The 26,053-nt window shown below is 46.6% G+C and overlaps 1 protein-coding gene across 7 annotated transcripts in view; it reads left to right on the forward strand.

Annotated features, from left to right (window-relative positions):
• DLG3 (discs large MAGUK scaffold protein 3) overlaps window positions 1-25,850 on the forward strand; it is a 60,823-nt gene extending 34,973 nt beyond the window's left edge. For 3 of the 7 annotated variants that reach the window (XM_054470764.1, XM_063660744.1, XM_054470765.2), the window contains 10 exons: window positions 12,422-12,598; window positions 12,836-12,911; window positions 13,690-13,789; window positions 17,498-17,539; window positions 18,840-18,890; window positions 19,496-19,597; window positions 20,200-20,372; window positions 20,795-20,904; window positions 21,222-21,313; window positions 22,524-25,850. In XM_054470764.1, coding sequence (XP_054326739.1) covers window positions 12,422-12,598; window positions 12,836-12,911; window positions 13,690-13,789; window positions 17,498-17,539; window positions 18,840-18,890; window positions 19,496-19,597; window positions 20,200-20,372; window positions 20,795-20,904; window positions 21,222-21,313; window positions 22,524-22,630 — 1,030 coding nt within the window. In that variant the 3' untranslated portion in view covers window positions 22,631-25,850. Of the gene's footprint in view, window positions 1-12,421; window positions 12,599-12,835; window positions 12,912-13,689; window positions 13,790-15,724; window positions 15,771-17,497; window positions 17,540-18,839; window positions 18,891-19,495; window positions 19,673-20,199; window positions 20,373-20,794; window positions 20,905-21,221; window positions 21,314-22,523 lie in introns of all 7 variants that reach the window. The other 4 variants (XM_063660742.1, XM_054470762.2, XM_054470763.2 and 1 more) reach the window with 4 other exon arrangements.
• Window positions 25,851-26,053: the final 203 nt, after the last annotated feature.

Consider the following 26,053-nt stretch of genomic DNA (forward strand, 5'->3'; position numbering starts at 1 on the left):
CCCCCCTCACCACCCGCTGCACTGGTCTGCTGTATCTATGAATCATGGGATGTATAGTGTATGTGCCCTAGGAAGAGGGAGGGGGTGGAGGGAACAGATAGGTAGCATGGAGTATATTGCTGCTGAAAGCTATTCCGAGATATTTCCAGGGTTGAGCTTCTCTGACCCTTGAGGCATAGCATAATACTTTGTCAGGTCAAAGTACAAATCTCCTGGGCAGTTGGAGTGCCAAGTGAATACTGTGGACTCCTCATAGAATTAGGGATAGCTTCCTTCTTCCTGCTTTGGCTTCTTGGCAAAACTCCAAAATCTGGTGCCAAGTACATTGTATCCTCCAAGGTTAAAGCCCTTAGAGAAAGGTGGTGGGGATTACTCTCCTAAGCCAGAAGTCGCTACAGTATTGTGTTTAATGCTTAGGTGTGGGGTCGTATCAAACTCTTGGGCTGAACTTTTTCTAGTGGCCTCTGATACCTGGCCGGGAAGTTGCACTTGCTAGTTGCTTGGCAACGTGACAACTGCTCTGTCCTTGGGGTGTGAGATGACAATAGTGAAGGGATGTCAATGCTAATTGCAGTTTTTCTCATGGTGCTTGCTTTTCTTTTTCCCCAGTTGGTGGTCCCTGACTCTACCGCAGGGAATGGAGCTAAGGGAGCCCATCTCTGAGCCTGAAGCCCACTAGAACCCTTCACAATCTTTTCTAATGTGAACCCTCAACTCCACCCCTTGTGTGTTGAAAGCATGTGCTATGCTTACCTCCCGCTGTGAAGGGAGAATGGTAGGAAGGCAGGACTAGTCACTGGTCGTTTTTCCAATTCCCCGGAAAAGAAAGTTTTGTTTTCTGTCACTAAAGCCCTTGCTCCCAGTCTGCAGCCTGGATACTGGGGTGCTGATGGGTGAAATCAGAAATGCACTGTCGACCCCCCAAAATAGGTAATGCTTATATGACTTGGTCAGGATTGTTCCGTTCCGTGCTTCCAGCCCCCGCAGATGTGGCACTCCAGTGTGCGTGGGAAGCTGCTCTTTAGGCAAGACAGTTTCTTTGGAGAGCTTTATTTTTAGATTTCCCCTCTCCGCCTATCCTGTGTTAGAGTTCTCTCTGCCTGGGCAGGGAGAATGGGGCATTGGCTCCCGATGTGGAGCACTCTTCCCTGGCTCAGGCAAGGGAATTAAGGGATACATTCAGCTTAACTCTGGGGCGAGGGTGGAGACCACGACTGTGTCTAGTGAATCGGTTTATATAATCTGCCCGTAACCTTCTCTAGATAAATTATCTGTATCCTCTGAGGAAAGTAGATGTGGTTAGGAAAATAGTAACCATTTGTGATCACTAGATTTAATCAGGGGCACTTAATGTCTTATGGCTAAAGCATTGAGCTGAGGCCCTTTGCTAAGCTAACCCCTTTATCAGAACCTGGCTTGCTCTCTTCCCTTTTGTTCCTGATTTTGGCCCTTCACTCTACACTTGGTTCCTTTTCTTCAGCATGTAAACATATTTAAGCTTCTTCCATTCTTAAAAAGAAGAAAATATCCCTTGATACCAATAGTCCCTTAAACTATTGTCTTGTATCCCTTTGCTTACTGCATTTGCCAAATTATTGGCCAGAAAACACTAGCTCCTCAAGATATTAGTAAGTATTGTGTGAAAAATCAGTGGTTTAGTAAGTTGGGCAAATGCAGGCTTAAACAGAGGAAAATGGGGCTCTTTCCTGTGATTAATCTCCAGGAAGGACTGTACTAGGCAGTGTTTCCCCCAAAAGATAGAGCATGGGAGCCTTATTTGAGAAACCTATGTCAACATCCAGGTTGGGAAATGTTGGAGTACTTGCTGCTGCTTCAAATCACTTCTCTTTCCCTAGCCCTAAAGGAAGCGTGCATCTGCTTTTCAGTGTGGTAGTGTGGCTCTGAGCAGCTCTGGAAAGCTCCAGGGGAGCAGAAGCCTGACTCTCTGTCAGGGATCAGTGGGTGACTTCTTAGTCTTCAAATTTAGTGACTGGTTCACTGGTTCTCTGACATTGTTCTGACCTCTTCACCACATTTGTTTCCATGAATTACCTGCTTTCTTCTTTAAAGGCTCCCTTTCTACCCTGCTTACCATTCCTTAATACCTTTCATTAGCTCTGCCCCCCTAAATGGCAATGTCATTTATTTTCACAGCTTCAAATCCTGCCATATAAATGACATTCCTGATCTCTTTACTGAACTACAGACCTGCATATCAACTACTTGCTGGACATGTGCATAAATAAAACTGCCCTCTCAGTTCCTCAAACAAGCAGCATGTACTTTCCTTATCTAAGTTAATTGCCTCACCCTATCATGTGGAAAAGGGATTAGATTTGTTCTGTCACCCAAGGCAGATCTCTGCTCAACATAAGGAAGGAAGAGCTAATGATTAAAACTGTCTGAAAATGGAATGGACTGCTTCCGGATATAGTAAATTCGATCTTTAGTCACTCAAGGTGTTACAGAAGAGGCTGGGCAACCATTTGCCTGGGTGTTGCAGAGGGGGTTGAAACTAAAGCAATAATCTGAACATGATCTGCTCAAAAGTTTTCACTAGTTCCTCAGTGTCTTCAGGATAAAGGGGAACAAACATTTAGGGAACACATTGTTTATCAAGACCTTTGTTATTCTCTTTAAATGGCTTTTAATATCCCTTTAATAATCCTACAGAGTAGATATTATGATTCCCATTTTGCAGATGAGAAAACTGAGACTCCAGTTAGATAGCTAACAAGTTCCAAAACTGGAACTTGAACCTGGCTGCTCTGACTATAAAGTGTGGTTCTTTCAGTGTTTCCCCAACTTCCTCATAGGAATCAGCTGGAATGCTAGTAAAAATACAGATTCCTAGGCTCCTTTTCTAGTGCTTTGGATTCACCAGGTTTGGGAAAATACATGTGTGGTGTTTTTTTTTTTTTTTTTTTTTTTTTTTGACGGGAGTCTCGCTCTGTTGCCCGGGCTGGAGTGGAGTGCAGTGGCGCGATCTAGGCTCACTACAAGCTCTGCCTCCTGGGTTCACACCATTCTGCCTCAGCCTCCCGAGTAGCTGGGACTACAGGCGCCCGCTACCACACCCGGCTAATTTTTTGTATTTTTAGTAGAGACAGGGTTTCATCATGTTAGCCAGGATGGTCTTGATCTCCTGACCTCGTGATCTGCCCGCCTCAGCCTTCTAAAGTGCTAGGATTACAGGCGTGAGTCACCGTGCCCTGCCTGGGAAAATATATGTTTTTAACAAGCAATCAAGGCTGGGTGTGGCAGCTCCCACCAGTAATCCCAGCACTTTGGGAGGCCAAGATAGGAGGATTGCTTGAGCCCGGGAGTTCGAGACCACTCTGCACAACATAGTGAGCCCCGCTCTTAAAAAGTAAAAAGTTTTTAATTAGCCAGGTGTGGTGGCATGTGTCTGTAGTCCCAGCTACTCAGGGGGCTAAGGCAGGAGGATCACTTGAGCCCAGGAGGTTGAGACTTCAGTAAGCTATGATCATGACACTGTATTCCATCCTGGGTGACAGAGCAAGACCTTGTCTCTATAAAAAATTATAAAAAATAAACATCACACTTACTTTAGCTCCTACTATGTAGAAAGCAGTAAAACACAAGGCTAAGAATTTGGGCACAGTTGCAGGGTAGATTCAAGGAAGCGGCAGGTATGGTCCCTGCCCTCTGGCTGTTCGCCGTCTACCCAGAAAAGATTAAGCAGCAGGTGGTTAAAGTGAGGGAACCCTTTTTCAGTTTGGGTGTCACCTCTGATTCTTTTGCTGTCGCTTTCCCTATGACATAATTATTTTGCTTTCCTTCCCCTCCCCTGAGTATCTATCTCCCTTTGGTGTACATGGGTTTGCAAAGCTATTTTGAAGTAAATAACACCCTCTTAGAGCTGCAACAGAGGCTCTAACAGGTGAAACCGTAGGGAGCTGCAGCTGTACTAACCACAGGGGACATGGGGATTGTAGAGCAGGGAGCAGGAGGAAGAAGGAAAGAGAGCAGTATTTGGAAAATGAAATTTGATTTTAAAGTCATCAGTGACTTATTTGGAAGGACCTTCCTCACACTTCACTATGCTAGAATCATCTCTTAAGTAGATGACCAGGATGAGCACAGCACCTCAGTCTGCCCAGCCTAGGGCTTTTGCTCTGCTGGAGAATTTGCCTTGCCCACTGGAAGAGTCCACAGAAATAAACCTCTCTTGAACTTCTTGCTCAGGGTTGGGATGGGTAGGTGTTTAACTCAGACCATTCTGATGTGAAGGCAGTACAAAGACACTGGGTAAGTTAGAGTTCCAGGGATGACCTTGTTCTATACTTGTATTTAATTTAATTTAATTTAATTTATTGAATGAGTAAAGGAAAGACCTTGTGCTCCAAAGGTTGCCAAGAGGCTCAAGAGTACAGTTGTAGAAATAGCTTTTGAAAGTCTCTTCGGGCTAGCCTGGCTGCATTCTTTGCAGCCACAGGACAGCATTCAGGTAGTTTGGGAGTCCTGGCCTCCTGACTGGCCGTCTGCCATCTCAGTCGTCTTCCCACTCTAGGAAGGAAATCATGTTAGAGCATCTGTAGTCTTGATTCAAGAAACAATGTCAGACACATTGGCTTGGTCATTAAAGAAGGCTGGAGAATGCTCATTCCTGTCAACAAGCAGACATTAATTGTGCAACTACTCTGCTTTGCCCAGGGTGGTGCTTGGTGGAGCCTGACTTGGTCTTGTTTGTTGATGAGTTTCAATAGTGGATTAAGATGCCAATGGGGAAATATTGGCAGGCTTCACTATCTGATAGAATTTGGGGGTGGGAATAATATGCATTTTAAAAAGCAACAATAATGTATGTAAGTGTTCAGGGCTACCAGAGGGTGGGGCAGAGCTTTCTGCATCAGTGATTTCTAGAACTGCCTATTCCCAAATACTAGTCCTGGGCTTGCACTCATAATCCATCAGCTCATCCTATCATCTGCAAGTGCTGTGAGCCCCAAACAGTCGCTCATTGCGGGCTAATTGGTCCTTGAATGCCTCTCCAACATCATAATTGCCATAAGGCCTGACACTTTGAGACAGACAAAGGAGGAAGGTGCTCTTAACCTGCTCTCCGTGCATCTTTCTTCAAGATACACCAGGGAGGCCCGATCACTCCTTTTGTGTTGACCCACACTGTGCCTGTCTGAGTGCTCAGGTTTGTGCTGTTAGGCTGCTCTTCAGAGGCTGCTGGAAATTTAACTCTCACTAAGGTCAAGAGCTGATGAGTGACTGTTGCTTTATAACTTTCTGTGCATGCTTTATACAGACTGGGCAAGGGATAGGCTGCTTAGTCGTCAAATAATGTGTGCCCTTTATCCAGTACTTTCTGGCCAAAGGAATAAAGTGATATCTTAGGCCCCAGTTACTGTGGGAGGGAACACTCTCAGGGTTAGAAACTAGGGAATAACTGGGAGGGTCTTCTGTGGACACTCTATCCCCTGTAGGCAGGTCTCACCCACCATTCACAAGGATTCAGAATCCCACATGAAGCATAAGACATGGTCTCAGTTTTCAAAGGGCTTCCACTTTGGCGGTGTAATATGAAACATTAAAAAAACCTTGCAAGAATTAAATAGCAATAAGTAGAAAATATAAAGAAAGGTTGCTGCCAAATGTGGTAGCAAATACGGTATGGATTTAGAAGAATGAAATTTGGAGTGGGCAGGATCACAAAGCTGGGAGAGACTTGGGCTGGGCCTCGAGGAGTTGCTGAGCTGGGTGAGGGGACTGACGGAGCATCTCAGGCTATAGACAGATGGCTCGAGCCACAGGTACAGAGGTGGGTACAATACTAGGTTATTTTAGCAGAAGCAACCCCTTGCCTTTGAGGCTATAGCGCTAAAATGCTCATTTGCTTTGCATCGAGAAACCTGCTTGACCGGTTTCCTTCTTAGTTACCATTTGCTTTGCATTCCGGTTCATTAAGACATCACAGAGGCTGTGCCAAGTGCTTATAATTTCTCTGGATCTTTCCAACCCAAATCTCACAATTTAGGATCTCAACTGCAAGGACTTTTGCCTGATAATCTGTTTACTTTGAGCTGGTTATATTCTTGCTTTTCCATCCAGCAGAGAGGACCCAGCTGAAAGGAAGACTGGACAAAGTCCTCTAGAGCACGTACATTATCCCTGTGGGTGGGCGCATGCATCCCTTCGAGGATATTTTTAAAGGTCACCTCTTAAACAACATTGTCTTTCAAGACCTTTGGAAACACTTTCTCCTTAGGGAGACAGGCAGCAGCCTTGAGAGCTAGAGTGCTGAAGATGAGCTCAAGAACTCAAATCTGCACGTCCCCCGGAAGTTGCATCTGCTCTTCATGGTGGTATGACGGCTCTGGAAAGCTGCTTTGTAGACTACCGTCACTTTGTTTTTACGTGTCACATTTTCCCTGGGCTACACTCTTTGCCTTGCTCTTAAATAATGTAATATTTTTCTGGCCTGGCCTCGATGTTTGAAAAGTTGCAGGAATACCCAGGCTCTGGCTCTCCCTGGCTTCGTAGAGGTATGTGGCCATAACTAAGAAGTAACATATTCAGGGGTAGATCATCTTTCTTGTACATCAAGCACTGTGACTTCAGGCTGGGGATGGTAATATATTTCCATGAGTTTTATTCTCTCATGGCACAGTGGTTCCCTCTGATGTGACTAGTCCCTAACTTGGAGGCCTCAATGAAATTATTTTTATCTAAGTACAGAAGGAATAATGAGTTTTTGAGACTTCCTTCTACTCTCCAACACATTATCTTGTCAGATAAGCTGAAACACACACAGATATGCACGCGTGTGTGCGCGCGCGCGCGCACACACACACACACACACACACACACACACACACACACACATAGTGAGACCACGGTGGCAGTTGGTTAATTGCTGCCTTTCTTTAGGTATTAAGAGACAAATACCTTTTGCTTTTTATTCTTTTCATGCTCACTCTAATTTTGAGTCAGGTTGAAATTGTTAGTTGCTATGTCATGTGGGCCTTGCATGTGTAGGACTTCCGTCCTGGGACAGTGGTTTAGCCTGATTTGAAAGGGGAGTATCTGCCTTGACTTTCTCTAGTGCCTGCCCTAAGGATAAAAGGAGGAAGAGGAGGATATATCAGTGTTGTGGAGAAAGGTATTCCTTCTTCCTCTCATCAAACCTACCACGAGGCATTTATTTGTGAGAGGTGCCAGTCCCTGTCACTTCATTAGGATTCCAGGGTGTTCCTAAGACAGACTGTCACTGCTAGATGGCCACAGTTCAGCTGCTTCTTAAAGATCTTAGGAAAGCAGTCAATATTTTTTTAAAAATTATTAAGTCTAATTTACATACTTTTTTTGATTACATGAAATATATCTCATGGGAGAAGTTGTTCGACTTTAGTACACTGGCCTACTTTCTTTTACTGGTTTTATTTCCACATGAAAGTTTAGCCTGATAATGGGATAAGAAAGCTGAGGTAATGAAGTTGGTCCCATAAAGCCTACTAAATGAATGTCAAACTCCTTAGCTGGACAGTGCAGGCTGTCCACAGTCAGGCCCCAACCTGCCATTCTCTGAGGCCCAGCCAGACTTGGATGCACGGCTGATCCCTGAAAATAACCCTGTGCTTCTTGCCTCCAGACCTTTGCTTACACTGTTTCCTTTAGCTGGAAGGACCTCTCCCCAGCTCTACCTTTTGAAATCCTAAATCTTCATTGAGAACCAATTCAAAAAGCAGTATCTCCTTGTAGTTTCCCCAAACTAGATGTGATCTGTACTCCCTGTGAATCCTTCTAGGCCTTTGTTTGTCCTCCTTTTGGACTTCTTGCTACAACATCCTTAGTATACTATACCCTCTGCCACCTAGTAAGCTCCATAAGACAATAAACTTTGCTCTTGTATCTCCCATGTATCTAACACATACTCCGTGTAAAGAAGACTAAGTATTTTTTCTTTGAGACAGAGTTTTGCTCTTGTTGCCCAGGCTGGAGTGCAATGGCGCGATCTTGGCTCACCGCAACCTCCGCCTCCTGGGTTCAAGCGATTCTCCTGCCTCAGCCTCCCGAGTAGCTGGGGTTACAGGCATGCACCACCATACCCGGCTAATTTGTATTTTTTAGTAGAGACAGGGTTTCTTCATGTTGATCAGGCTGGTCTCGAACTCCCAACCTCAGGTGATCTGCCCACCTCAGCCTTCCAAAGTGCTGGGATTACAGGTGTGAACCACCGCGCCCAGCCAGACTAAGTATTTAAATAGTGGAAGAATGGTATTTTTCCACACGTAGCCGAGTGAAGAATTAGCTTTTTTTTCTTTTTCTGAGACGGCATCTCGCTCTGTCACCAGGCTGGAGTGCAGTGGCGTGATCTCGGCTAACTGCAACCTCTACCTCCTGGGTTCAAGCAATTCTCCTGCCTCAGCCTCCCGAGTGTAACTGGGACTACAGGCATGCATCACCACGCCCAGCTAATTTTTGTATTTTTAATAGAGATGGGGTTTCACCATGTTGGCCAGGATGGTCTCCATCTCCTGACCTTGTGATCCACCCGCCTCGGCCTCCCAAAGTGCTGGGATTACAGATGTGAGCCACCACGCCCAGCCGATAATTAGCTTTTTTTGAAAAAGCACATGTGACTGTGACTTAGGCCTTATGAAATTTTCTGAGATAGAAGAGCCCTGGTCTGAGAGGCACCCAGTGTGCAGTTCTAGATGAGGCTGTGTGCGTATCTGGGCCTGGCTTTCATTGTGTTTGAGGAAATTTTCTAGCTCAGTCAAACAAAATTTAAGCAGGAAAAAGAGGCAAAGTAGATTTAGAGAAAATCCACATCATGGGTTTGGAAAACAAATAAAAGTTATGACAAAGGAAGGGATTGTTGAGGGAATTGGGAATGTTTAGCCTGGTAGAGAAGATCTAGGAAAGACTCAGACTCATTAAATGCTAGAGCTGGAAATAAACTTAGAGAGTATCTAAGGGATTTCCTTTATCAGATAGAAAGTTGGACAAAATGACCTCTGAGGCTTTAGCGGTCTGCAAAATTCTTCTTCTATTTGCAGTTCTGATTGATAGAAAAGGAAATTCTTGTTCAATCTTTTTGCATTCTCAACTGTGAATAATAGTCTAGTTCAGAATCTCAAACCTCAGATACTACATTTCTATGTCTTTTACAAAACCATAGCTTAAAAAAGCGTTGTCCATCCTGTTCATATTTCTTGTCCATTCAATATTCATAAATTCATCAAACAAAATCCAGATAGACTTGGGTACCATTTTTTATTGGGAAATTAGAGTTAGACAACTTCCTTTTTTGCCTTGTTTGCCAGGGAACTTAGAACCAAACGTGTTCCTCATCTGAAGTAAATGACTCAAACCAGTGCTTGATACATCTGCTTCCCCACTTTTTTTTTAATTGACTTAATGTTTTTTGAAAATTGTGAAAGGAACACATGCTGTGGTTAAAAACATAAGCCCGAATAGTACAATTCCCAATGTGCAGAGTTAACTACTGGCAAAATCTTTTTGACTTTGATCTGTGTTTATATTGTTTTTACTTAGCTTGTGCTGTATGTGTTTTAATTTTTTTTGTGGTTTTATTTTGTTTTGTTTTGTTTTTGAGATGGAGTCTCAGTCTGTCACCCAGGCTGGAGTACAATGGCGCAATCTTGGCTCATTGCAACCTCTGCCACCTGGGCTCAAGCGATTCTCCTGCCTCAGCCTCCCAAGTAGCTGGGATTACAGGCGCCCACCACCCCGCCCAGATAATTTTTATATTTTTAGTAGAGACGGGGTTTTGCCATGTTGGCCAGGCAGGTCTCAAACTCCTGACCTCAAATGATCTGCCCACCTTGGCCTCCCAAAGTGCTGGGATTACAGGCATGAGCCACCCCACCCAGCCAGAAGTAAACTGTTACATCAATTTTATTTGAACCTCAGATATTTAAAAAATTACAAACAATTGGATTCCCGGCATGGAGAAAACATGTTTACATCAATTCTACTTTATACACTTCAGCTTGTTACTGCTGTTGCCAAAGGTCAAGCATGGTTCTGGGAAGTGCTAAAATGTATCTTGTGTTTTAAACTTACAACCAGTAAACTCTGCCTTCTAATCTTCTACAAATTCATCCTAACTCCCCTAATTCATTTTATTTTATTTATTTATTATTTATTTTTTAAACAGAGTCTCGCTGTGTCACCCAGGCTGGAGTGCAGTGGCGCAATCTCGGCTCACTGCAACCTCTGCCTCCCAGGTTGAAGCAATTCTCCTGCCTCAGCCTCCCGAGTAGCTGAAATTACAGGTGCCTGCCACTACGCCCAGCCAATTTTTGTATTTCTAGCAGAGATGGGGTTTTGCCATGTTGGCCAGGCTGGTCTCCAACTCCTGACCTCAAATGATCTGCCTGCCTCAGCCTCCCAAAGTGTTAGGATTACAGACCTGAGCCACCGCGCCCGGCTTCCTAAATTCATTTTAACATCTTCCTTCCTTCCCTCACCAAACTAATTTGTGCTTAATTCAAGTTCTGTTCTTTTCCTTACTATATTTGTTCTAATCTTTGAAACCCATAATGACATCTAGTGTTTCTCATTGTCACTGAGAATGAGGTTGCTTCATGATGCTCTTCTTAGTAGGAGTGGCTGACAGAATGTCTTCCTTGCTTTAGGAAATGGAGGACTCAGGCAGTGAGAATGCATTCAGTTTTGATTCTGTCACACATAGCCCGGAATGCACCTCTCGGACAGCACCTCCTTGTCTGCTGCCTCTGCCATTCTCCTTACTGCTTTGAGTGTGTAAATTGAGGGGAAAAAAGGGCTTTTTGTTAGAGTTTGGGTATTTTCATTTTCAAATCATCTGACACTGATTTTTAAGAACTCTGTTTCAAGAACTGTAAGCAGTAGGTGGGTATTTCACTCTTCATGGTTTTACTACATCCTATCTCATTTGGGCTTGCATATGGTAAGATAGTGTGTTTTACTTGCAGCTTCCAACTGAGCCAGTATTGCAGGTAGAAGTCAAAGTCTTGGAACTAGATTTTGGGCTGTGTGTGCACCTCTATTAACAGAGAATATGAAGAAGACAACCTAGATTGCAGGTAGATTTTGGGCTGTGTGTGCACCTCTATTAACAGAGAATATGAAGAAGACAGCCTAGATTGCAGGTAGAAAAATACAAACTTCTCACTGAAATCACCCATTTGTGGTGACTCCATATGAAGACGGGTTCCACTGGATGTGAAAAGTAGAAACTTTTTTTTTGGTTTTTTTTTCTGAGACAGAGTCTCGCTCTGTTGCTTAGGCTGGGGTGCAGTGGCGTAATCTCGGCTCACTGCAACCTCCACCTCCCAGGTTCAAGTGATTCTCCTGCCTCAGCCTCCCGAGTAGCTGGGACTACAGGCATGCGCCATCACACCCAGCTAATTTTTGTATTTTTAGTAGAGATGGGGTTTCACCATATTGGCCAGGCTGCTCTTGAACTCCTGACCTCAGGTGATCCACCCGCCTCAGCCTCCCAAAGTGCTGGGATTACAGGCGTGGGCCTCTGCGCCTGACCTCCTAAGGCTCTTTTGATGTGTCACTCCTCTCAGATTTCCAGGGGCCACTAGATCATGTCTATTCAAGGGCTTCCAAAATTTGCTTCAGACCTTTATTTCCAATACCATTTCCTAGGACTTCTAGCAGCAGCCAAGCTGGTGTCCTTTTCCATAAGCCTGGATTGTATAGCTCCCTCCCCACTTTCTCCCACCTTCCCTTTTATTTCTGTACTCTGCATCATTTATAGCATGTCACAACAGCATGTCTTGTCAGAAGACCTGGGTTTTGTCCCAGGTTGGTTAGATGTATGACCTAGGTCAAACTATTTTTCCTCCCTGAGCCTCTGTTTCCCCATATGTAAGAGAAAGAGACCGCACTAGGTGACTTCTACGGTCCCATTCGTCTTTTCAACCCTACCATTGTGTGCTTTTTCTTTGGCTGCCCGAGGACATAGGGCCCTTTCTTTAGTGCTTCAGGAGTGTTTACCAGTCATTGTTTGGGATTGTAGTTAACATTTTTTTGTCCTCTCTTTAGCTACTTTTTGAAGATATGTTTGTGAACTGAGAAAGCTCCCTGCTAGAGCTAGTTTCCTAGGATGTGGGTGAGGGAGAGGGCTATTGAGTGAATTCTACTTTGGACTTTTATCTTGCATCCAGAAGCCAAGAGGAGATGGGGTTTGTAAAATATTTTCTCTTATGCTTCTTATTGGGAGAATGAGATGTTTCTTCGAAAGCAGGTGCATATTTACCACTTTGGCTCAGAAAGAAGGATGTGGTCTCCTGGAGACATCCTTCTAGTATACTATGAGGCTGCTATGTCTGTGCTGTTTGGGTTGGCCTTCCATCTTTTCAAGGTGCCAGTGTCTTGGCATTTAGGGTTGGATGATCACTTCATCTTTCACTGTGCCTTTCAGGGCCCTGTTTGATTATGATCGGACTCGGGACAGCTGCCTGCCAAGCCAGGGGCTCAGCTTCTCTTATGGTGACATTCTGCATGTCATTAATGCCTCTGATGATGAGTGGTGGCAGGCAAGGCTGGTGACCCCACATGGAGAAAGTGAGCAGATTGGTGTGATCCCCAGTAAGAAGAGGTGAGTCGTCATGATTATGAGCAAGGCCTTTCCTGCCCTCTTGCTGGTATTTCTTTCTTGTTTTCCTATTAGAAGTTGCTTGAGAGCAACATTTGTGCCTTGATTCCTTTTTGGTAGAGTTGGTGCTCAACATAGTTTTTACTCAGTGAGCCAAAAAAATGGCTGCTGTGCCTGCTGCAACCCACTGCCGAGACCATTTACTGGCAGTAACAGGACTTCTTTCTGATTCCAAAACAGGGTGGAAAAGAAAGAAAGAGCTCGATTGAAAACTGTGAAGTTCCATGCCAGGACGGGGATGATTGAGTCTAACAGGGTAAGTGGGGATCCCCAAGGAAATCAGCTAGTAGGTAAAGAGGGGTGAGAAGCTTGGAGTTTAGTCTGATGTGTAGGAGAACTGGGGAACACAAAAGAAAATCTCTTTTTCAGGGGGCTGGCTCTGTCCTATCAGAACATTGACTACTTTTCAGAAAGCAGAGAGGGAGCTCTTAAAGTCCACAGCCAGTCTGTGCTCCTTTCCCCTGGGTACCGGCTCTTGAAGATGTGTTGGAGTTGGACTGTCTGGAAGGCTGACTTGCTTGGGGAAAATGAAACCACTCGTGGGTGTCTCCCTGGCTATAGATCCTGTCAGAGCATCCAGCCAAGAAGCCAAGCCCCAGAGCTCCCACCTCCCTTCAGACCACCTGAGGCAGGAGGGCTCTCCATTCACCCCTTTTTTTCTATGAGCTTCACAGGCCAAAGAACTTCTGGAGCAGTAGAGGGAAGAGAGACGTGGAGTAGATGTGTATATCAATGGTACCTTAGGGCATGTGTCCAGGAGGCTACAGTGACCTTTGTTCTTTAGGAAGTACCAGTGAGTGTTATGAGTGTCTGGATTAGGTAGAAACCTCTAACATCCCTACAACATTTTCTTGTAAACATAATTTTCCTCTTACATCAACTTTCATTTAATCTCATAGACTCCATTTGTGAGAGATGGTCTTTTATTTAGCTCACCGTTGTCTCCATTTTAGTTTTTCTTGCATGCTTTAAAATCCATTGTTCTGTTTTTTTTTTCTTCTGTCCTTCCCCTCCATCTTCATGTTCTTTCACAGTCGATCAAAACGAAACGTAAAAAGAGTTTCCGCCTCTCTCGAAAGTTTCCATTTTACAAGAGCAAAGAAAACATGGCCCAGGAGAGCAGCATACAGGAACGTAAGTAGCAGCAGAGTCCAGAGAGCAGGCCATCTGCAGCCCCGTCCTTTCATCCTCAGTTGCCCTTCCCTCAAGAGAAGCCTGGGCTGGGCCACGTGTGGCCTCGTGCCTGCCTGTGTGCGCGTGCACCTGCTTATCTACAGAGTCAGAGAGAAATTGGTCTACCTAAGGAGATGTTGGGTTTTATTTGTCCTGCTCCTCAGTTAAAATGAATGTTGGAGGCACTGAGGTGGGACTGGTCCCAGAGTCAGCCTCCAGGAAGTGCCTGGCACTAGCAATGGAAGTGCCAGACAGAGCTCTGCTGTGGTGGTGAGGAACGGTTTTTCAGCTAGAGTGTCAGGGTCAGGAAAATGGTTTTTTCAAGAGAACAAAGTCTAGGGACTCAGTGTTGCTCTCCTGGTTTCTTCCTCTTGTGTTTTCTTTCCCTTAATTTCACTCATGTATGTCAAGAGAAGAGCCTTTTCTTCCCAGGATCCCTGGAGTTGGGGCTACTTCTGGAATCCCATGCACGTGCATAAGCATCAGGATATCCACACAACTCTCAGCAGACTTGCTGTCATCCTAGAGTGCCTACAGAGCCAGTTTTCCCAGGAGAATCCTTCCTGCTTAAATGAGTTGACATGGCAGGAGTGTTGCTCCACATTGTTCAAATAAAGATCTATTGAGAAACACAAAGTTGGTTCGGTAGGAAGAGCAGTCACACTGAGCTAAATTCAACGGAAGAAGAAATTTAATCCTGATAAATCTTCTTGCTCTACCATGTGCCTCAGCAATTAACTGCTCCAACCCTAACCTTAAACACCAGGTCTGGCTTGAAAAATATCTTCTCACTTGTCTCATCATGAATAGTAAACATCTCTCATTTACCAGTGACTCCTCTGTCTTACATGGAGGGATCTTGGGGTCTTGGGCTGTTGGGGCTGGCAGGAGACTGACTGGTTCTGATAGGAAATGTCCTTCTGTCAGGCCAGCTTGGTCCACGGTCATGGTACGTGTAAGTCGTTGCTATCTGGGGTGGTACCTGGTGGACAGAAGGGTGCCCTCATCTAGATGGCAGCCACGGCTCATCATCCTGGAGTAGTTCAGTGAGAAGCCCTAGACAAGGTGGCTCTGCTCATGAGCAGTTAGGAGACAGTCTGAGTCAGAGGCCTGAGGTGATGTCACCATAGTTTCATCAGATGAGTCCCAGAGCCCCTCCATGCCAAGCCCAGCCTGGGGAGGTGTTCGTTGCTCAGTGGTCCCGCCTGGTGGGTAAGGGGGCTATCTACTGGACGACAGAGTTGAAAGTGCCTAGTGCTTCTCCAGAAGCTGAGGTCATCCCCCAAGATCTGCCCGGCTCAGGGCAGCTTTGGAGGCCACACCCTACACCATGCGAAACTTTTCCTGAAGGGTTTGAACAGAGTGAATCAGTATTGGGCAAAAGCTTCTTGAGGTGATGGCAATTCTATCTGCCTACCTGGCACACGTGGACATTTGCTCTTTCACGCACTGCAGAGGGAAATGGTGATTTCAGGGACAAACAGAGACCTGGGCTCCACAACCAAAATTTGGTCAAAGCAGGTGCTCTAAGCCTTGGAGTGTCACCTGTCCTGTCCCGTTGGCCTACAGCTGTAGACACCTCAGAAAGCTAGTCTACTCCAAGGCCCTCTGGCAATGAATTGGGCAGCATGAAGTCTTGATGTCTTATCTGCCCTGGGATGTTCTTTCTGTGGCAAAGTTCCTGGCCTCACTATAGTGCTAGGTCTTCATGGTGTTTCATAATTCTGTCACTAGTGCTCACCTACCTCTGTATTCTTCCTCCCCCCTTGTCTTTTTCTCTATTTTTTCTCTTCTCCCCAAATCTCTCCCTCTCTTCCCTTCCCTCCCATCCCTTCCCCTTCCCCCCTCTTCTTCTCCCCGTCGTCCTCTCTCCGCCCTTGCTGTCTGTGAAATCAGGACTTCCCGGGGTTAAGTGACGATTATTATGGAGCAAAGAACCTGAGTAAGTCCAACTTACACACCGTTCACTGTACTTGTGGCATGAATGGAGATAGTGGGGGTGGGGCTATTGGGGACATGGGTGAGGGTGAGGGGTGAGGGGAGGGCAGTGTTTGTGAGCACTCTGACATCACAGCAGGAAGAAGTGCATGTGGCTCCATATGTTACATGTTTGCTCTGGATCCCTAGTACCCAAATAAGTCCCTATCATTCATGCCTTTGTTTACCTTTTGCTACTCAAAGTGGGAGGGCATGAGCATGGCGTCCCACCTTAGAAGTGAAGTGGGCTTGAAATGTTTCTCCAAGGTAACCATTCAGCTAATCTCTAGCCTATTGTCGAAGGGAGGGGTGCCTGCTGGTTGGATTCTTCTCCCAGTGATACCATGCTAAATAATTGGGTGTAGGAATTGCAGCTCTTACAGTCCTCTAACTAGGGGCAAGGGTACTGTGACCCCTTTTTCCCAACCTGCATCTGGGATGTCCCAGCAGATCCAGGGCCTCAGCAAACAGCCTCCGGTTGGCTTCCCACAGAGCACCTGTAAGGGGTTGAGCTGGTCTGCTAGTGGCCTCAGCACCATTTATGGACCATATATAGTTAATGCTTTATCTCAGGAAAACTCCAACCTCATTTTCCTTTCTGGAAAAGAATCCTGGAGTGGAAAATGAAAAAGACCTAGATGATGAGGCCTTAGTGGCCATCCTGCTGCATGCAAGGGTGCACGGACACCGAATGGGTTCTGTCAGCATATACTCTCCTTCAATAAATAATAAAGGCCAAAGGCAAAGGAGTTGCCTATGGGGATTGTTCAGGAACTAGCCATGTGTGGCAACTCAGCCAGTCCTTTCTAGGGGGGGCCACAGCATATCATGGTCTGGAACAGTGTGGTCTTGGCTGAAATGAGCAGCATCTCTCTCCATAGTTTGGTGTGTCCATGTCTCATCTTCATTCGCGTGTCATCTTGGATGGGCGGGCTTTGTTTGTGCCTCCTATGAGCGCTGCTTCTCCGCTTGAGCTTTCTTTTCCCTCACCACTAAGAGATGGACAGATCCCAGCTGTGTGAGACAGGAGGGCTGTCTTGTCCTCAAGGTGTTTTTGTTGGTTTTGTTGTCTGTGTTTTGACATATGTGTCTGGTGGTGGATGGAGGTGCTTCCCCTCTCACCACTGAAGCCAAGCTCTCCTGCTTTGGAGTGGTGGCAGGAAGGCTGGGGAGCCCACCAGAATGGTCAGAGCCGCGCTCCCTGGTGTCTGCTTAACCCATCCAGCGTTTGGCCTCTTAGTTGTGGAGTGCCACATGGTTCTGTACTTCGGGGGTTCTGTTGGGCGGGGGACACCCATGAGCAGACTGGTCCCTGGACTTCTCTTTGCTCCTGTCACTGTCTTTTCTTTCCTGTTGTTAGCCTTGGGAGATGCATTTTGAAATACGATTTGGAAACCATCCAGGTCAATTTGTTTGATTCAGATGAAGAGGATGCTGCTGAAGGAAGTATGGCTTGTAGTACATAGGGAGGGACTTGGCAGACCAAGAGGGATCTGGGGACAAGTACGAGAGGGCCAGGGGCTCAGGATTGGAGCTGTGCCTCCCAGTTGGTAGCCTGGATGTGGCAGGCCTCCTGTGGCCTGACTCAGTTGGCAGCTCAGTGTCTCGCTCCTGGAGCATTTGAGTTTTGTGCTGCATGTGACCTCTCAGTGGTGTGTTCTGAATTGGAGTCTCTTTCTTGTTGGCTTGCAGAGGGAGTGACATCCAACACCAGTGACAGCGAAAGCAGTTCCAGTAAGTGTGTGTCATTCCTTCCATGTTGCGTAGCTCCACCGTGTATCCCAGCCATCCTCATTCCAGTGTCGCACAGCTGCCATTGCTGCTCAGAGGCTGGTGCTTCTTTTAGCCATGTACACTTTGAGATCCTGGAAATGCTGTGGCCAGTTCATTCTCCTTATGGGTTGGGGTTCACCCCATGGATTAAAGGAGAGTATAAGCCGTATAGTTCTGGCCAGGACCTAACTTAAAAGCATCCCTGGCACTGGGAAGGGTAAACTGCCAAAGAGTAAATCCCTGCCATGGGTACTGTGGGCCATAGGTGCTGCCAGGTTTATAGATTTGCTCAGAGACCAAAAGAAAAATGGCTCCTATAGGACACTGCCCTAAATCTGCCTTTCAAGGTCATTAGGACCTCTTTGCCTTTGGGGCCAGTTAAAGGATGAGGTAATTGCCAAGTTCTCCTTGGGAGATCCTGTGACCAGACCAGAGAAACCGTAATTCAAACCTCATGAACTTTGGGAGCACTGGTCTTTCAGGAGCTATGGTGGCTAGAAGCCTTGTAAAATCTGCCCAGGAGTTTTAGGCTCAGAAGAAGCCTTTTAGCAAGCATTGTGTGCCTTGATGCAAATATCATTGTTTTCCCTGGGACTGCCATCAGCCACTTTGGGACCTCCAGGCACCCAGCACCAAGTGGCTTGATGACTGTTTTAGGAAAACCTCAACATTGCTAGGCTCGACATGGAGCTCCACCAGAAGAGACAGCAGGTTCAGCATTGCTCTTAAAGGGCACTGGGGACCTTAGCAGAGCCATGTGCCACTTTTCTGGATTCTGCTTCCAATGCAGGAGGTGGGTCGGTAGACCTTTAAAAGGGCAGAGTTAGGCTGCAGCTTTGGGGACCTGGGTGTGTGCCCTGACTCCCCTGCATGTCAATGAAGGGGACTCGGGCAAGCATCTCAACCAGTCAAAGCGTCCCTGTCATTCTTACCAGAGCAAGGGGGCTACTGCACACAGCTGATTTGTTACCTACAAGAAGAGTTCCTCACAAATTGGGGTGGTTTGGGGTGGAGGCTTCATGGCTTCTGGGTCTTGGCCCTTTGCCCAGTGATATTTCACTGAACAGAGAACTGCTGACTCCTGTCTCAGAGCCAGTGAAGGGTTTCATGTGCTTTCTCACCAGCAGAAAACAGAAAGGATCACAGGTGGTAGCAAGGACCACCTGATAAGGCTGTGTCCTGGCAGGGGAGGGGTATGGGGAGTGTTGTACAGAAGGAGGCAGATCATATGGTGCTAACCTATGTCTCTTTTTTGTTGCAGAAGGACAAGAGGATGCTATTTTGTCATATGAGCCAGTGACACGGCAAGAAAGTAAGCCTCCTCTGAGAGCCTTGTCTTCGTGCTGGTCTCCTGGTCGTGGGGCTCAATACAGTGGGTGGCTGTGGCAGCAGAGGGAGGGACCTGGAGGAAGAGGAAGGCTTGACTCATGGCACATCCAGCCCATGGGCTCCTTCTTCTCTATGCTTCTTCCTAGTGTCATAGGGAACGGGGTGCATCCAGTGTGCACTTCTCTGTGTGCCTTTGCCTGCTGCCAGGACACCTTCCAAAGGAGGGGGCAAATTTACAAGGAAGGTCTATTTCAGTAGATGTAGCCACTGCTAAAAGAGAGGTCCAGGTTCTTCCCTTCGGTGGCTGCTCTGCAAAAACCTTGCTCAGTTACTGGTGTCAGTGCAGAGATTTTTTCTGACTCTGTTAGAAGGGGAGCAGCTTCCGGTTTCAGACTTGCCTTGAACTTAGATATTCTCAAATTAAAGGCTCTTTGATGTCTTTCTGTTTAAAAGCCAGACAATGGCTGAGGATGCTTTTCCCTGTCTGAGTCTCTGCTCCAGAGCCTCTGTGTTCTAGCCAGACTCAGGGGTAGGACAGGCTGTCTGGTGGGGGCCTCTGTTCACTGTCTCGATGCTCTCCCTCTCTAGTTCACTATGCAAGGCCTGTGATCATCCTGGGCCCAATGAAGGACCGAGTCAATGATGACCTGATCTCCGAATTTCCACATAAATTTGGATCCTGTGTGCCACGTAAGAGTCCAGGAAGGCCCAGAGGAGTGAGGCTTGGTGCCCTGGGAATTGTTGCTCTAATGTTTTATGGAAAAGGTCTGGGATCAGATTCTAGGGCTATTTGGGGGCAGGGTACATTTGACACCCTGGAAAAGAGTAGGTGGCAATATATTCCCCAAAAGCTGATGGGGTTGGAGAGATTAAACCATCAGGCTTGGCTGCTTACTCTTGAGGGGAAGTTTCAGTGGTGATGGTTGAGAATGATTGGACAAATAGGGAGGCCCAGCCAAAGTGGTGTTGATATGACTCCATGAACAGTTTGTTAGGTTCACTGTCTGCTCTACCAAGTTTGGCACCCTCTGCCATGCTTTAGCTCAGGAAACCCCACCTTTCTGGTCCAGTTTAAGCTAAAGCAAATAGCCCCCTGTGTGAGACCTGGAGATTGGAAGAGAAGTAGGCCAGACAAACTGCTTCCCAACTGCTTGTTTTCTCCCACTTACTTGAAAAAAAAAAAAATGGAGTGGCCCAGTGACCCACCCAGATGAGAATGGACCGGTCAGTATTTTTTGGTTTGGGGCGGATCATTGCCCCTGGGCCACAAAGCATTTCCTTTCTTCCTTCAGATACTACCCGGCCTCGACGTGATAATGAGGTGGATGGACAAGACTACCACTTTGTGGTGTCCCGAGAACAAATGGAGAAAGATATTCAGGACAACAAGTTCATTGAGGCGGGCCAATTTAATGATAACCTCTATGGGACCAGCATCCAGTCAGTGCGGGCAGTTGCAGAGAGGGTAAGTGTAGAGGAGATGGCCTCAAAGGGGAGGCCAATGCTTATGCCAAGGTTCCACTTGGATCCTTATCCTTCCAACACAGGAGCTGCCCAACAGTGCTGCTGACCAAAGCCATAGCACCTCTGCATACTCCCAGCCCCTTGACGAAGCTATCTGTCTCCTTCACACAACTCACCCCAGAGCATTACCCAACAGGGAATAGGGGGCCCTGGACAGATGTGGCCTTTTCTGGGTAATAGGAGCAAAAAGTAGGGCCTGTCTACTTCAGGGATCGAATTTTTCAGGCCACTTTGGGTGGCCCTGGTGACCCTTCCCTCACCCCCACCCCCCGGCCAAGGTGGATGTTTAGAATGTCACTGGATTTCTGCTTGGGGCTTGGTGAATAGGGAGTGGCTGGGCTGATACAATCTCTGCTTTTTCAGGGCAAGCACTGCATCTTAGATGTTTCCGGCAATGCTATCAAGAGACTGCAGCAAGCACAACTTTACCCCATTGCCATTTTCATCAAGCCCAAGTCCATTGAAGCCCTTATGTAAGTGTTTAACTGAGAACTCAGACACACCAAGCTAAGATCGGGTCTGGAAGGGAAATGGAGAAGAAAGTGATTTGCTGGGCAGAAACTTGAAAGAAACTCTGTGCCCCAGCTCTGGTCACTGGGCGCTCCTGTTTTGAGGGCTTGTGCATATGGTCTCGGTTGGACTTTTGAACGCAGGTTTGAGGAGTTAGCCACGGGCCACTGCTGCTCTGAGAGGGCAGCTTAGCAGATTTTTAGGGATCCTGGAATAATCCTTTATGGTTAATTAGAACATAAGATCTGGTTCAGAACTATTTTTCTTCTGTCTTTGGCAGGGAAATGAACCGAAGGCAGACATATGAACAAGCAAATAAGATCTATGACAAAGCCATGAAACTGGAGCAGGAATTTGGAGAGTACTTTACGGGTAAGACTCCTGCTGCCCTGTGGGAGGTTCTGGGGGACTAGCCAGGTACCTGTTTCTATAAGTGTCTCAAAGAGGTGTAGACAGAATGTAGAAACCTTGCACGGAGTTTCCAGTTGCTTTTAAGTTTTTGAGCACAAACCTTTCCAAAGCACACAAGTTCCCCGTGTCCAGCCATAGCAGTTCAGCCAGTTTGTAGCATAAACTGCTCACCAAATGCTTCCTTGAATTGTTGGTTTGTTCATTTTGTCTTGTCCTTACTAGATTGTAGGCTCCCTGTATTACTCTGTCTCCCTCCATTTCAGCTCCACTCCCCCTCCCCCAGTACTTTGCTTTGCATGTTTAGGTGCTGAATAAACGTTTGTTGATGATGATGATTCCTCGGTGTGGTGTTCAAGTTGTCTGTTGGGGTGTCTGTCTGTCTGTCTCTGTCTGCGTGTGTGTGTGTGTGTGTGTGTGTGTGTGTGTGTGTGTGTGTGATCATCTACTTTAGAAGGTCAGTTCCTGAAACATTGGGAAGGTTTCTATGTAATGCGTTCTTCACCTTTTGAAGTACAGTGACATATATATACATATATATGCAAGGCAGTGCTGAATCCATTCTAGCTGGTGGTGACACAAGGTTAACTGTGTAAAGAATTCATAAATGTCCTCACACACCTTGGGTCTTCAGAGCTCCCTTTACCATCAGCATCCATGTCCTTCTTTGCTGGGCTGACCTCTGATATACAGCAGATGTGATGGGCCCAGGAGCACTGCCTCTTGCCAGAAATTGTGGCTGTCAGTTCTTTCTGTGGAGAACTGCGATTTTCCAAATCTTTTAGTAAGGCTGCTTTAGAATAACAAGCTGCTGGCCTTATGGCACCCAAGAACAACATATGAACTGCAAAGTCTGGCACATAGTGGGTGCTCAATAAACATCTTTTGAATAAACACATTTTTCTGGTCATTACTACTTAGTCTCACTGTCTCAGTGAGTTGACTTCAAGCCCTGGACTTGGGACACCTAGTTGGTTGCCGTTACTGCCCTGAACACACAGGCAGCCAGCCAGTGAACCCAAGCCCAAACCCATACTCCTGGGAACATGTCCTTCATGTGAGGGGTGAGGGGGTGGAGGGGGGACTTGTAGGATTGTTGGGAGAGGCAGGATTGCTGGGTTTGGGGGATGTGCTGTGGACCACAGTAATAATTTTGTTTTCCTCTTCACTTTAGCCATTGTACAGGGTGACTCACTGGAAGAGATTTATAACAAAATCAAACAAATCATTGAGGACCAGTCTGGGCACTACATTTGGGTCCCATCCCCTGAAAAACTCTGAAGAATCCCCTCCAACCATTCTCTTGTGAACAGAAGAAATCAAGTCCCTCTTCCCTCCTCCCTCTTCATTCCTGTCCCCATGGGGAGAACAAATGCTACTGTTCTTGTCCCCTTTTTTAGATATGTCAAAAAAAATTGAGTTTTCTAGTCCTGTTCTTTTTTTTTTTAATTTTTTGTTTGTTTCAGTTTATTTTTTGGGATGATGCCATCTCATTCATCATGTGACTGTGCCCATTCCTGCATGGACCTTTCCCAAGCGCTAGCACAGGTGCAAAATCCATCAGAGCCATTGTTTTCATAAAAACCAAGCAGAAGTGAAGAGAAAAGAGGAGGACTGTTGGAAAGACAGACTCTGGACAGCTGCACGGCTTGTGAAGTGAGCTAAATGCACCACATGATGAGATGCTCCTGGGCATTTCTCCCTATCTGTACTGCTGTCTTGCAGCTCTGAATGGTGCAACGTAATGGCAACAGAAAGTATCTTATTTATATATAGATATATATATGTAATTTATATAAAATATATAGAAATTATTATATATATATATTATACACTCTCATATAATATATATATATTCACACACATTTGGGTTAGAAAATCTATGGAGACTTCATCAATGGTACTATGTTATTAGAGAAATGCTTTAATTTTCATATTCCAATCAGATGGCATCTTCTATCCCAGCTGGTTGGGAAGGGATTGAAGATGGTAGCAAGTGCTGCACTAAGGGCACTCGCATTTGGTCATTCTCTTGAGAGCTAGGAGGGGTCAGCCTGAGGCCTGAGAGAAAGGGCTTTTGCCTGGGGTGAGAGGGTTAGAGACTTGACCTGAAAGCAGCTGCTGCCCCTGAGGTGCAGCCAGAGTCCTGTGTGTGGACAGAGAGAATGGCTAATGATGCTCCGCGTGGAATTGCCTATTGTTTTATGCCACCTGATGTGTCTGCATGAGAGGTTTCCTTTTTGTTCCTTTTTAAGCTGCTGTTAAACCAAAACCATGTTGTGCTACTGTGTCAGCCTTTTCATTATTGCAAATTTTACTTTTACTATTTAAGTGAATGCATAGAATCCAATTTGCCAAGGTTCTAAAGGCTTATGAGGTCCTGAAGGAGCCAGGCCTTGTGATGGAGTAGGTGACACAGGCCTGGTTGTCCTGTCAGCAGAAGGGAGAGCAGGGGCTGGGCTGAGAGGAGGACACGGAGGGCTCTGCTGAGGTTCCTTCCTGGGTTCCACCAACAGGGACAGGGGGTCACTTGCCTTCCAGTTCTGTGCTGGGATGGCGGGACAGCACTTGGCTTGCTTGGCCAGCCACGTCATGAGTTTGATTTGGTTTTTTTTTTTTGCAGCTGCTTCATATGCTCTGCTCCAGCCCCTCCCCAACAGCTGGTAGCTTATGGTTTCTTCAAGAGGAAAGTAGACTTTATGCTGTACATTTGAGCTGTAGAGCTAAGATTCGCTTACTGGTGAGCTGTGAAACCTTGTTGCTTTTTCCCAGAGTCTGATGGCAGTGACTGTGGTCAAGGGAATCTTCACTGCCACAAGTGCAGGCAGCAGGTGTGGTTCAGGTCCTCCCCCACCCCACTGTGCTCCTTTGAAGCCAACGTGCCTCCCTCGCCTCCATACTGGAGGGACGACGCAGGGGAGAACAGAGAAGTGCTTGGCCCTAGGGTTGAGGCACTTGTTTCCTAGCCCGCTGGGTTAGGGCTGGTGCCAGCGAGGCAATGTTGAGGATGCTTTAAGCACTACCAGCCGAATCCGGGAACTCTGTTAACAGTTGTCCAACCAGCAGAATGAGGCTAACTGTATAAAGCATGGGACCCAGGATGAGGATAAGGAAAGGGCAGCGGCTTTCCCTGGGCAGTACACTGGCTTGAAGGCAAAGAGGGATAAAGTGACAGCCGACTGTGACTCTGGTGAGGAGGGGTGAGCAGGGAGGTTGATTCTCTGATGTTAACTAAGTGGCGAAGTCTCAACCATGCTCAGCTCTCCCCCTCCCAGGGAAGAGAAACAAAGATTCAAAGTAAGCATGACACTAGTTGGTTTACCAGTGTTCCTTCCAAGGAGACATATATTTTTTAATAAACGATAGTTGCAATGAACTGTGGCTCAGAGACCTTCTTGTAGTAGTTGAGAAGGGAGGGCGTGGGCAAAGCAGTGGGAAGAACATCCCAAACTTTTGGGGGCCAGAGGGCTCTCTCCTTAGTGATGATCAGCTAGCCGAGCTGGGCCGTCCTGGGGATCGGTACAGCTCCCTGGGGTGGTGACAGGCCCTTTGTGAAAGTTGTGTGCTTGGTCTTCCACCCCAGCCCCAGACACTGCTTCAAATAGCACCAACCAGATGGGAGTCCACATCTGTGGTGGCAAAATGCTGACATTTTCCCAAGAGGTACACAAGATGGGAGAGGCCTGCTATAGCAGAGGTGTGTGTTAGAGAAAGCAGGGGCCTGATTTAGTAGCAGAGAACTGGGTGAGAAAAATGGCCAGAGAAAGTGACCTGCCAGCTACCAGTGTTTCCGAAAATGAGGGTGGGATGGGCCCATTTGCAGAGCAGGACAGCAGTCATCCCCACAGCCCTCTGAGGAGGGGAGGGGTGCTTAGAGCAGGCAGTTCTGGCAGTTCTGACGTGGCAGGTGCCATTGCAACTTGTGCGGAGGAGTCTTAGGAAGCGCTGTCATAATTCATAAGGTCGAGAGCAACATCTGGATGAATGAGCCACCTGAAATGTGTGTGGGCTGAGCCACAGGAAGGGTGAGTCCTCTTGCTTGTGGCGCTTTATGGTGTGCAGGTTGCTTGCTTTCCCACATTCTCTCATTTGCTTGAAGGCAGCCTAACAAAAGGGAGTCCCCAAAGAGCTCCATGAGAGCTTAAGAAAATTCATCTCCTGAGGACAAAGAGAACAAAGATCTGGCCTGTGGTCACACTGTTGAGGCTCTGTCTTCACAGCTGATGTTCTCCTAGTGGAGGGACAGCTGAAGAACATTCAGCCCCAGCACGAGAAGATAGAGAGCAACTTTGAAACCCCAAAGGGAGACACACCCTTAACACTGTGCCGTGCTGTGCTGTGCCGTGTCCTGAAGGAGGAGAGAGCCCTATCTCCTCCTGGTTTTGTTGCTGACATTGCAGCTGATCATGCCTTGACTCCTTCATCTCTAACAGAGGAAGAACTGTATTATCAAACCTTATGGTCTACCCATGAATAAATAAAATATTTGTTCAATCACAAATGACCAGCTTTGTCTTAAGTCGAAAGTGCTTCTAGAAATCAGCTAATGAAAACAAAATCCTTACCTGCAGCAAGTGTGGAGTGGCTCAAGGGCAGAGCTAAGAAAGACGCAGAAGCAAGTGGGAGTTGAGCCGCAGGTTTGGGAGGAGCCTAGAGGGGAGGGGAAGTATCCTAAGCAGGCCAAGGCCAAGCAAAAAAGAGTGG

This window comes from Pongo pygmaeus, chromosome X (genome assembly GCF_028885625.2).
Source record: "Pongo pygmaeus isolate AG05252 chromosome X, NHGRI_mPonPyg2-v2.0_pri, whole genome shotgun sequence".
Lineage (NCBI taxonomy): Eukaryota > Metazoa > Chordata > Mammalia > Primates > Hominidae > Pongo > Pongo pygmaeus.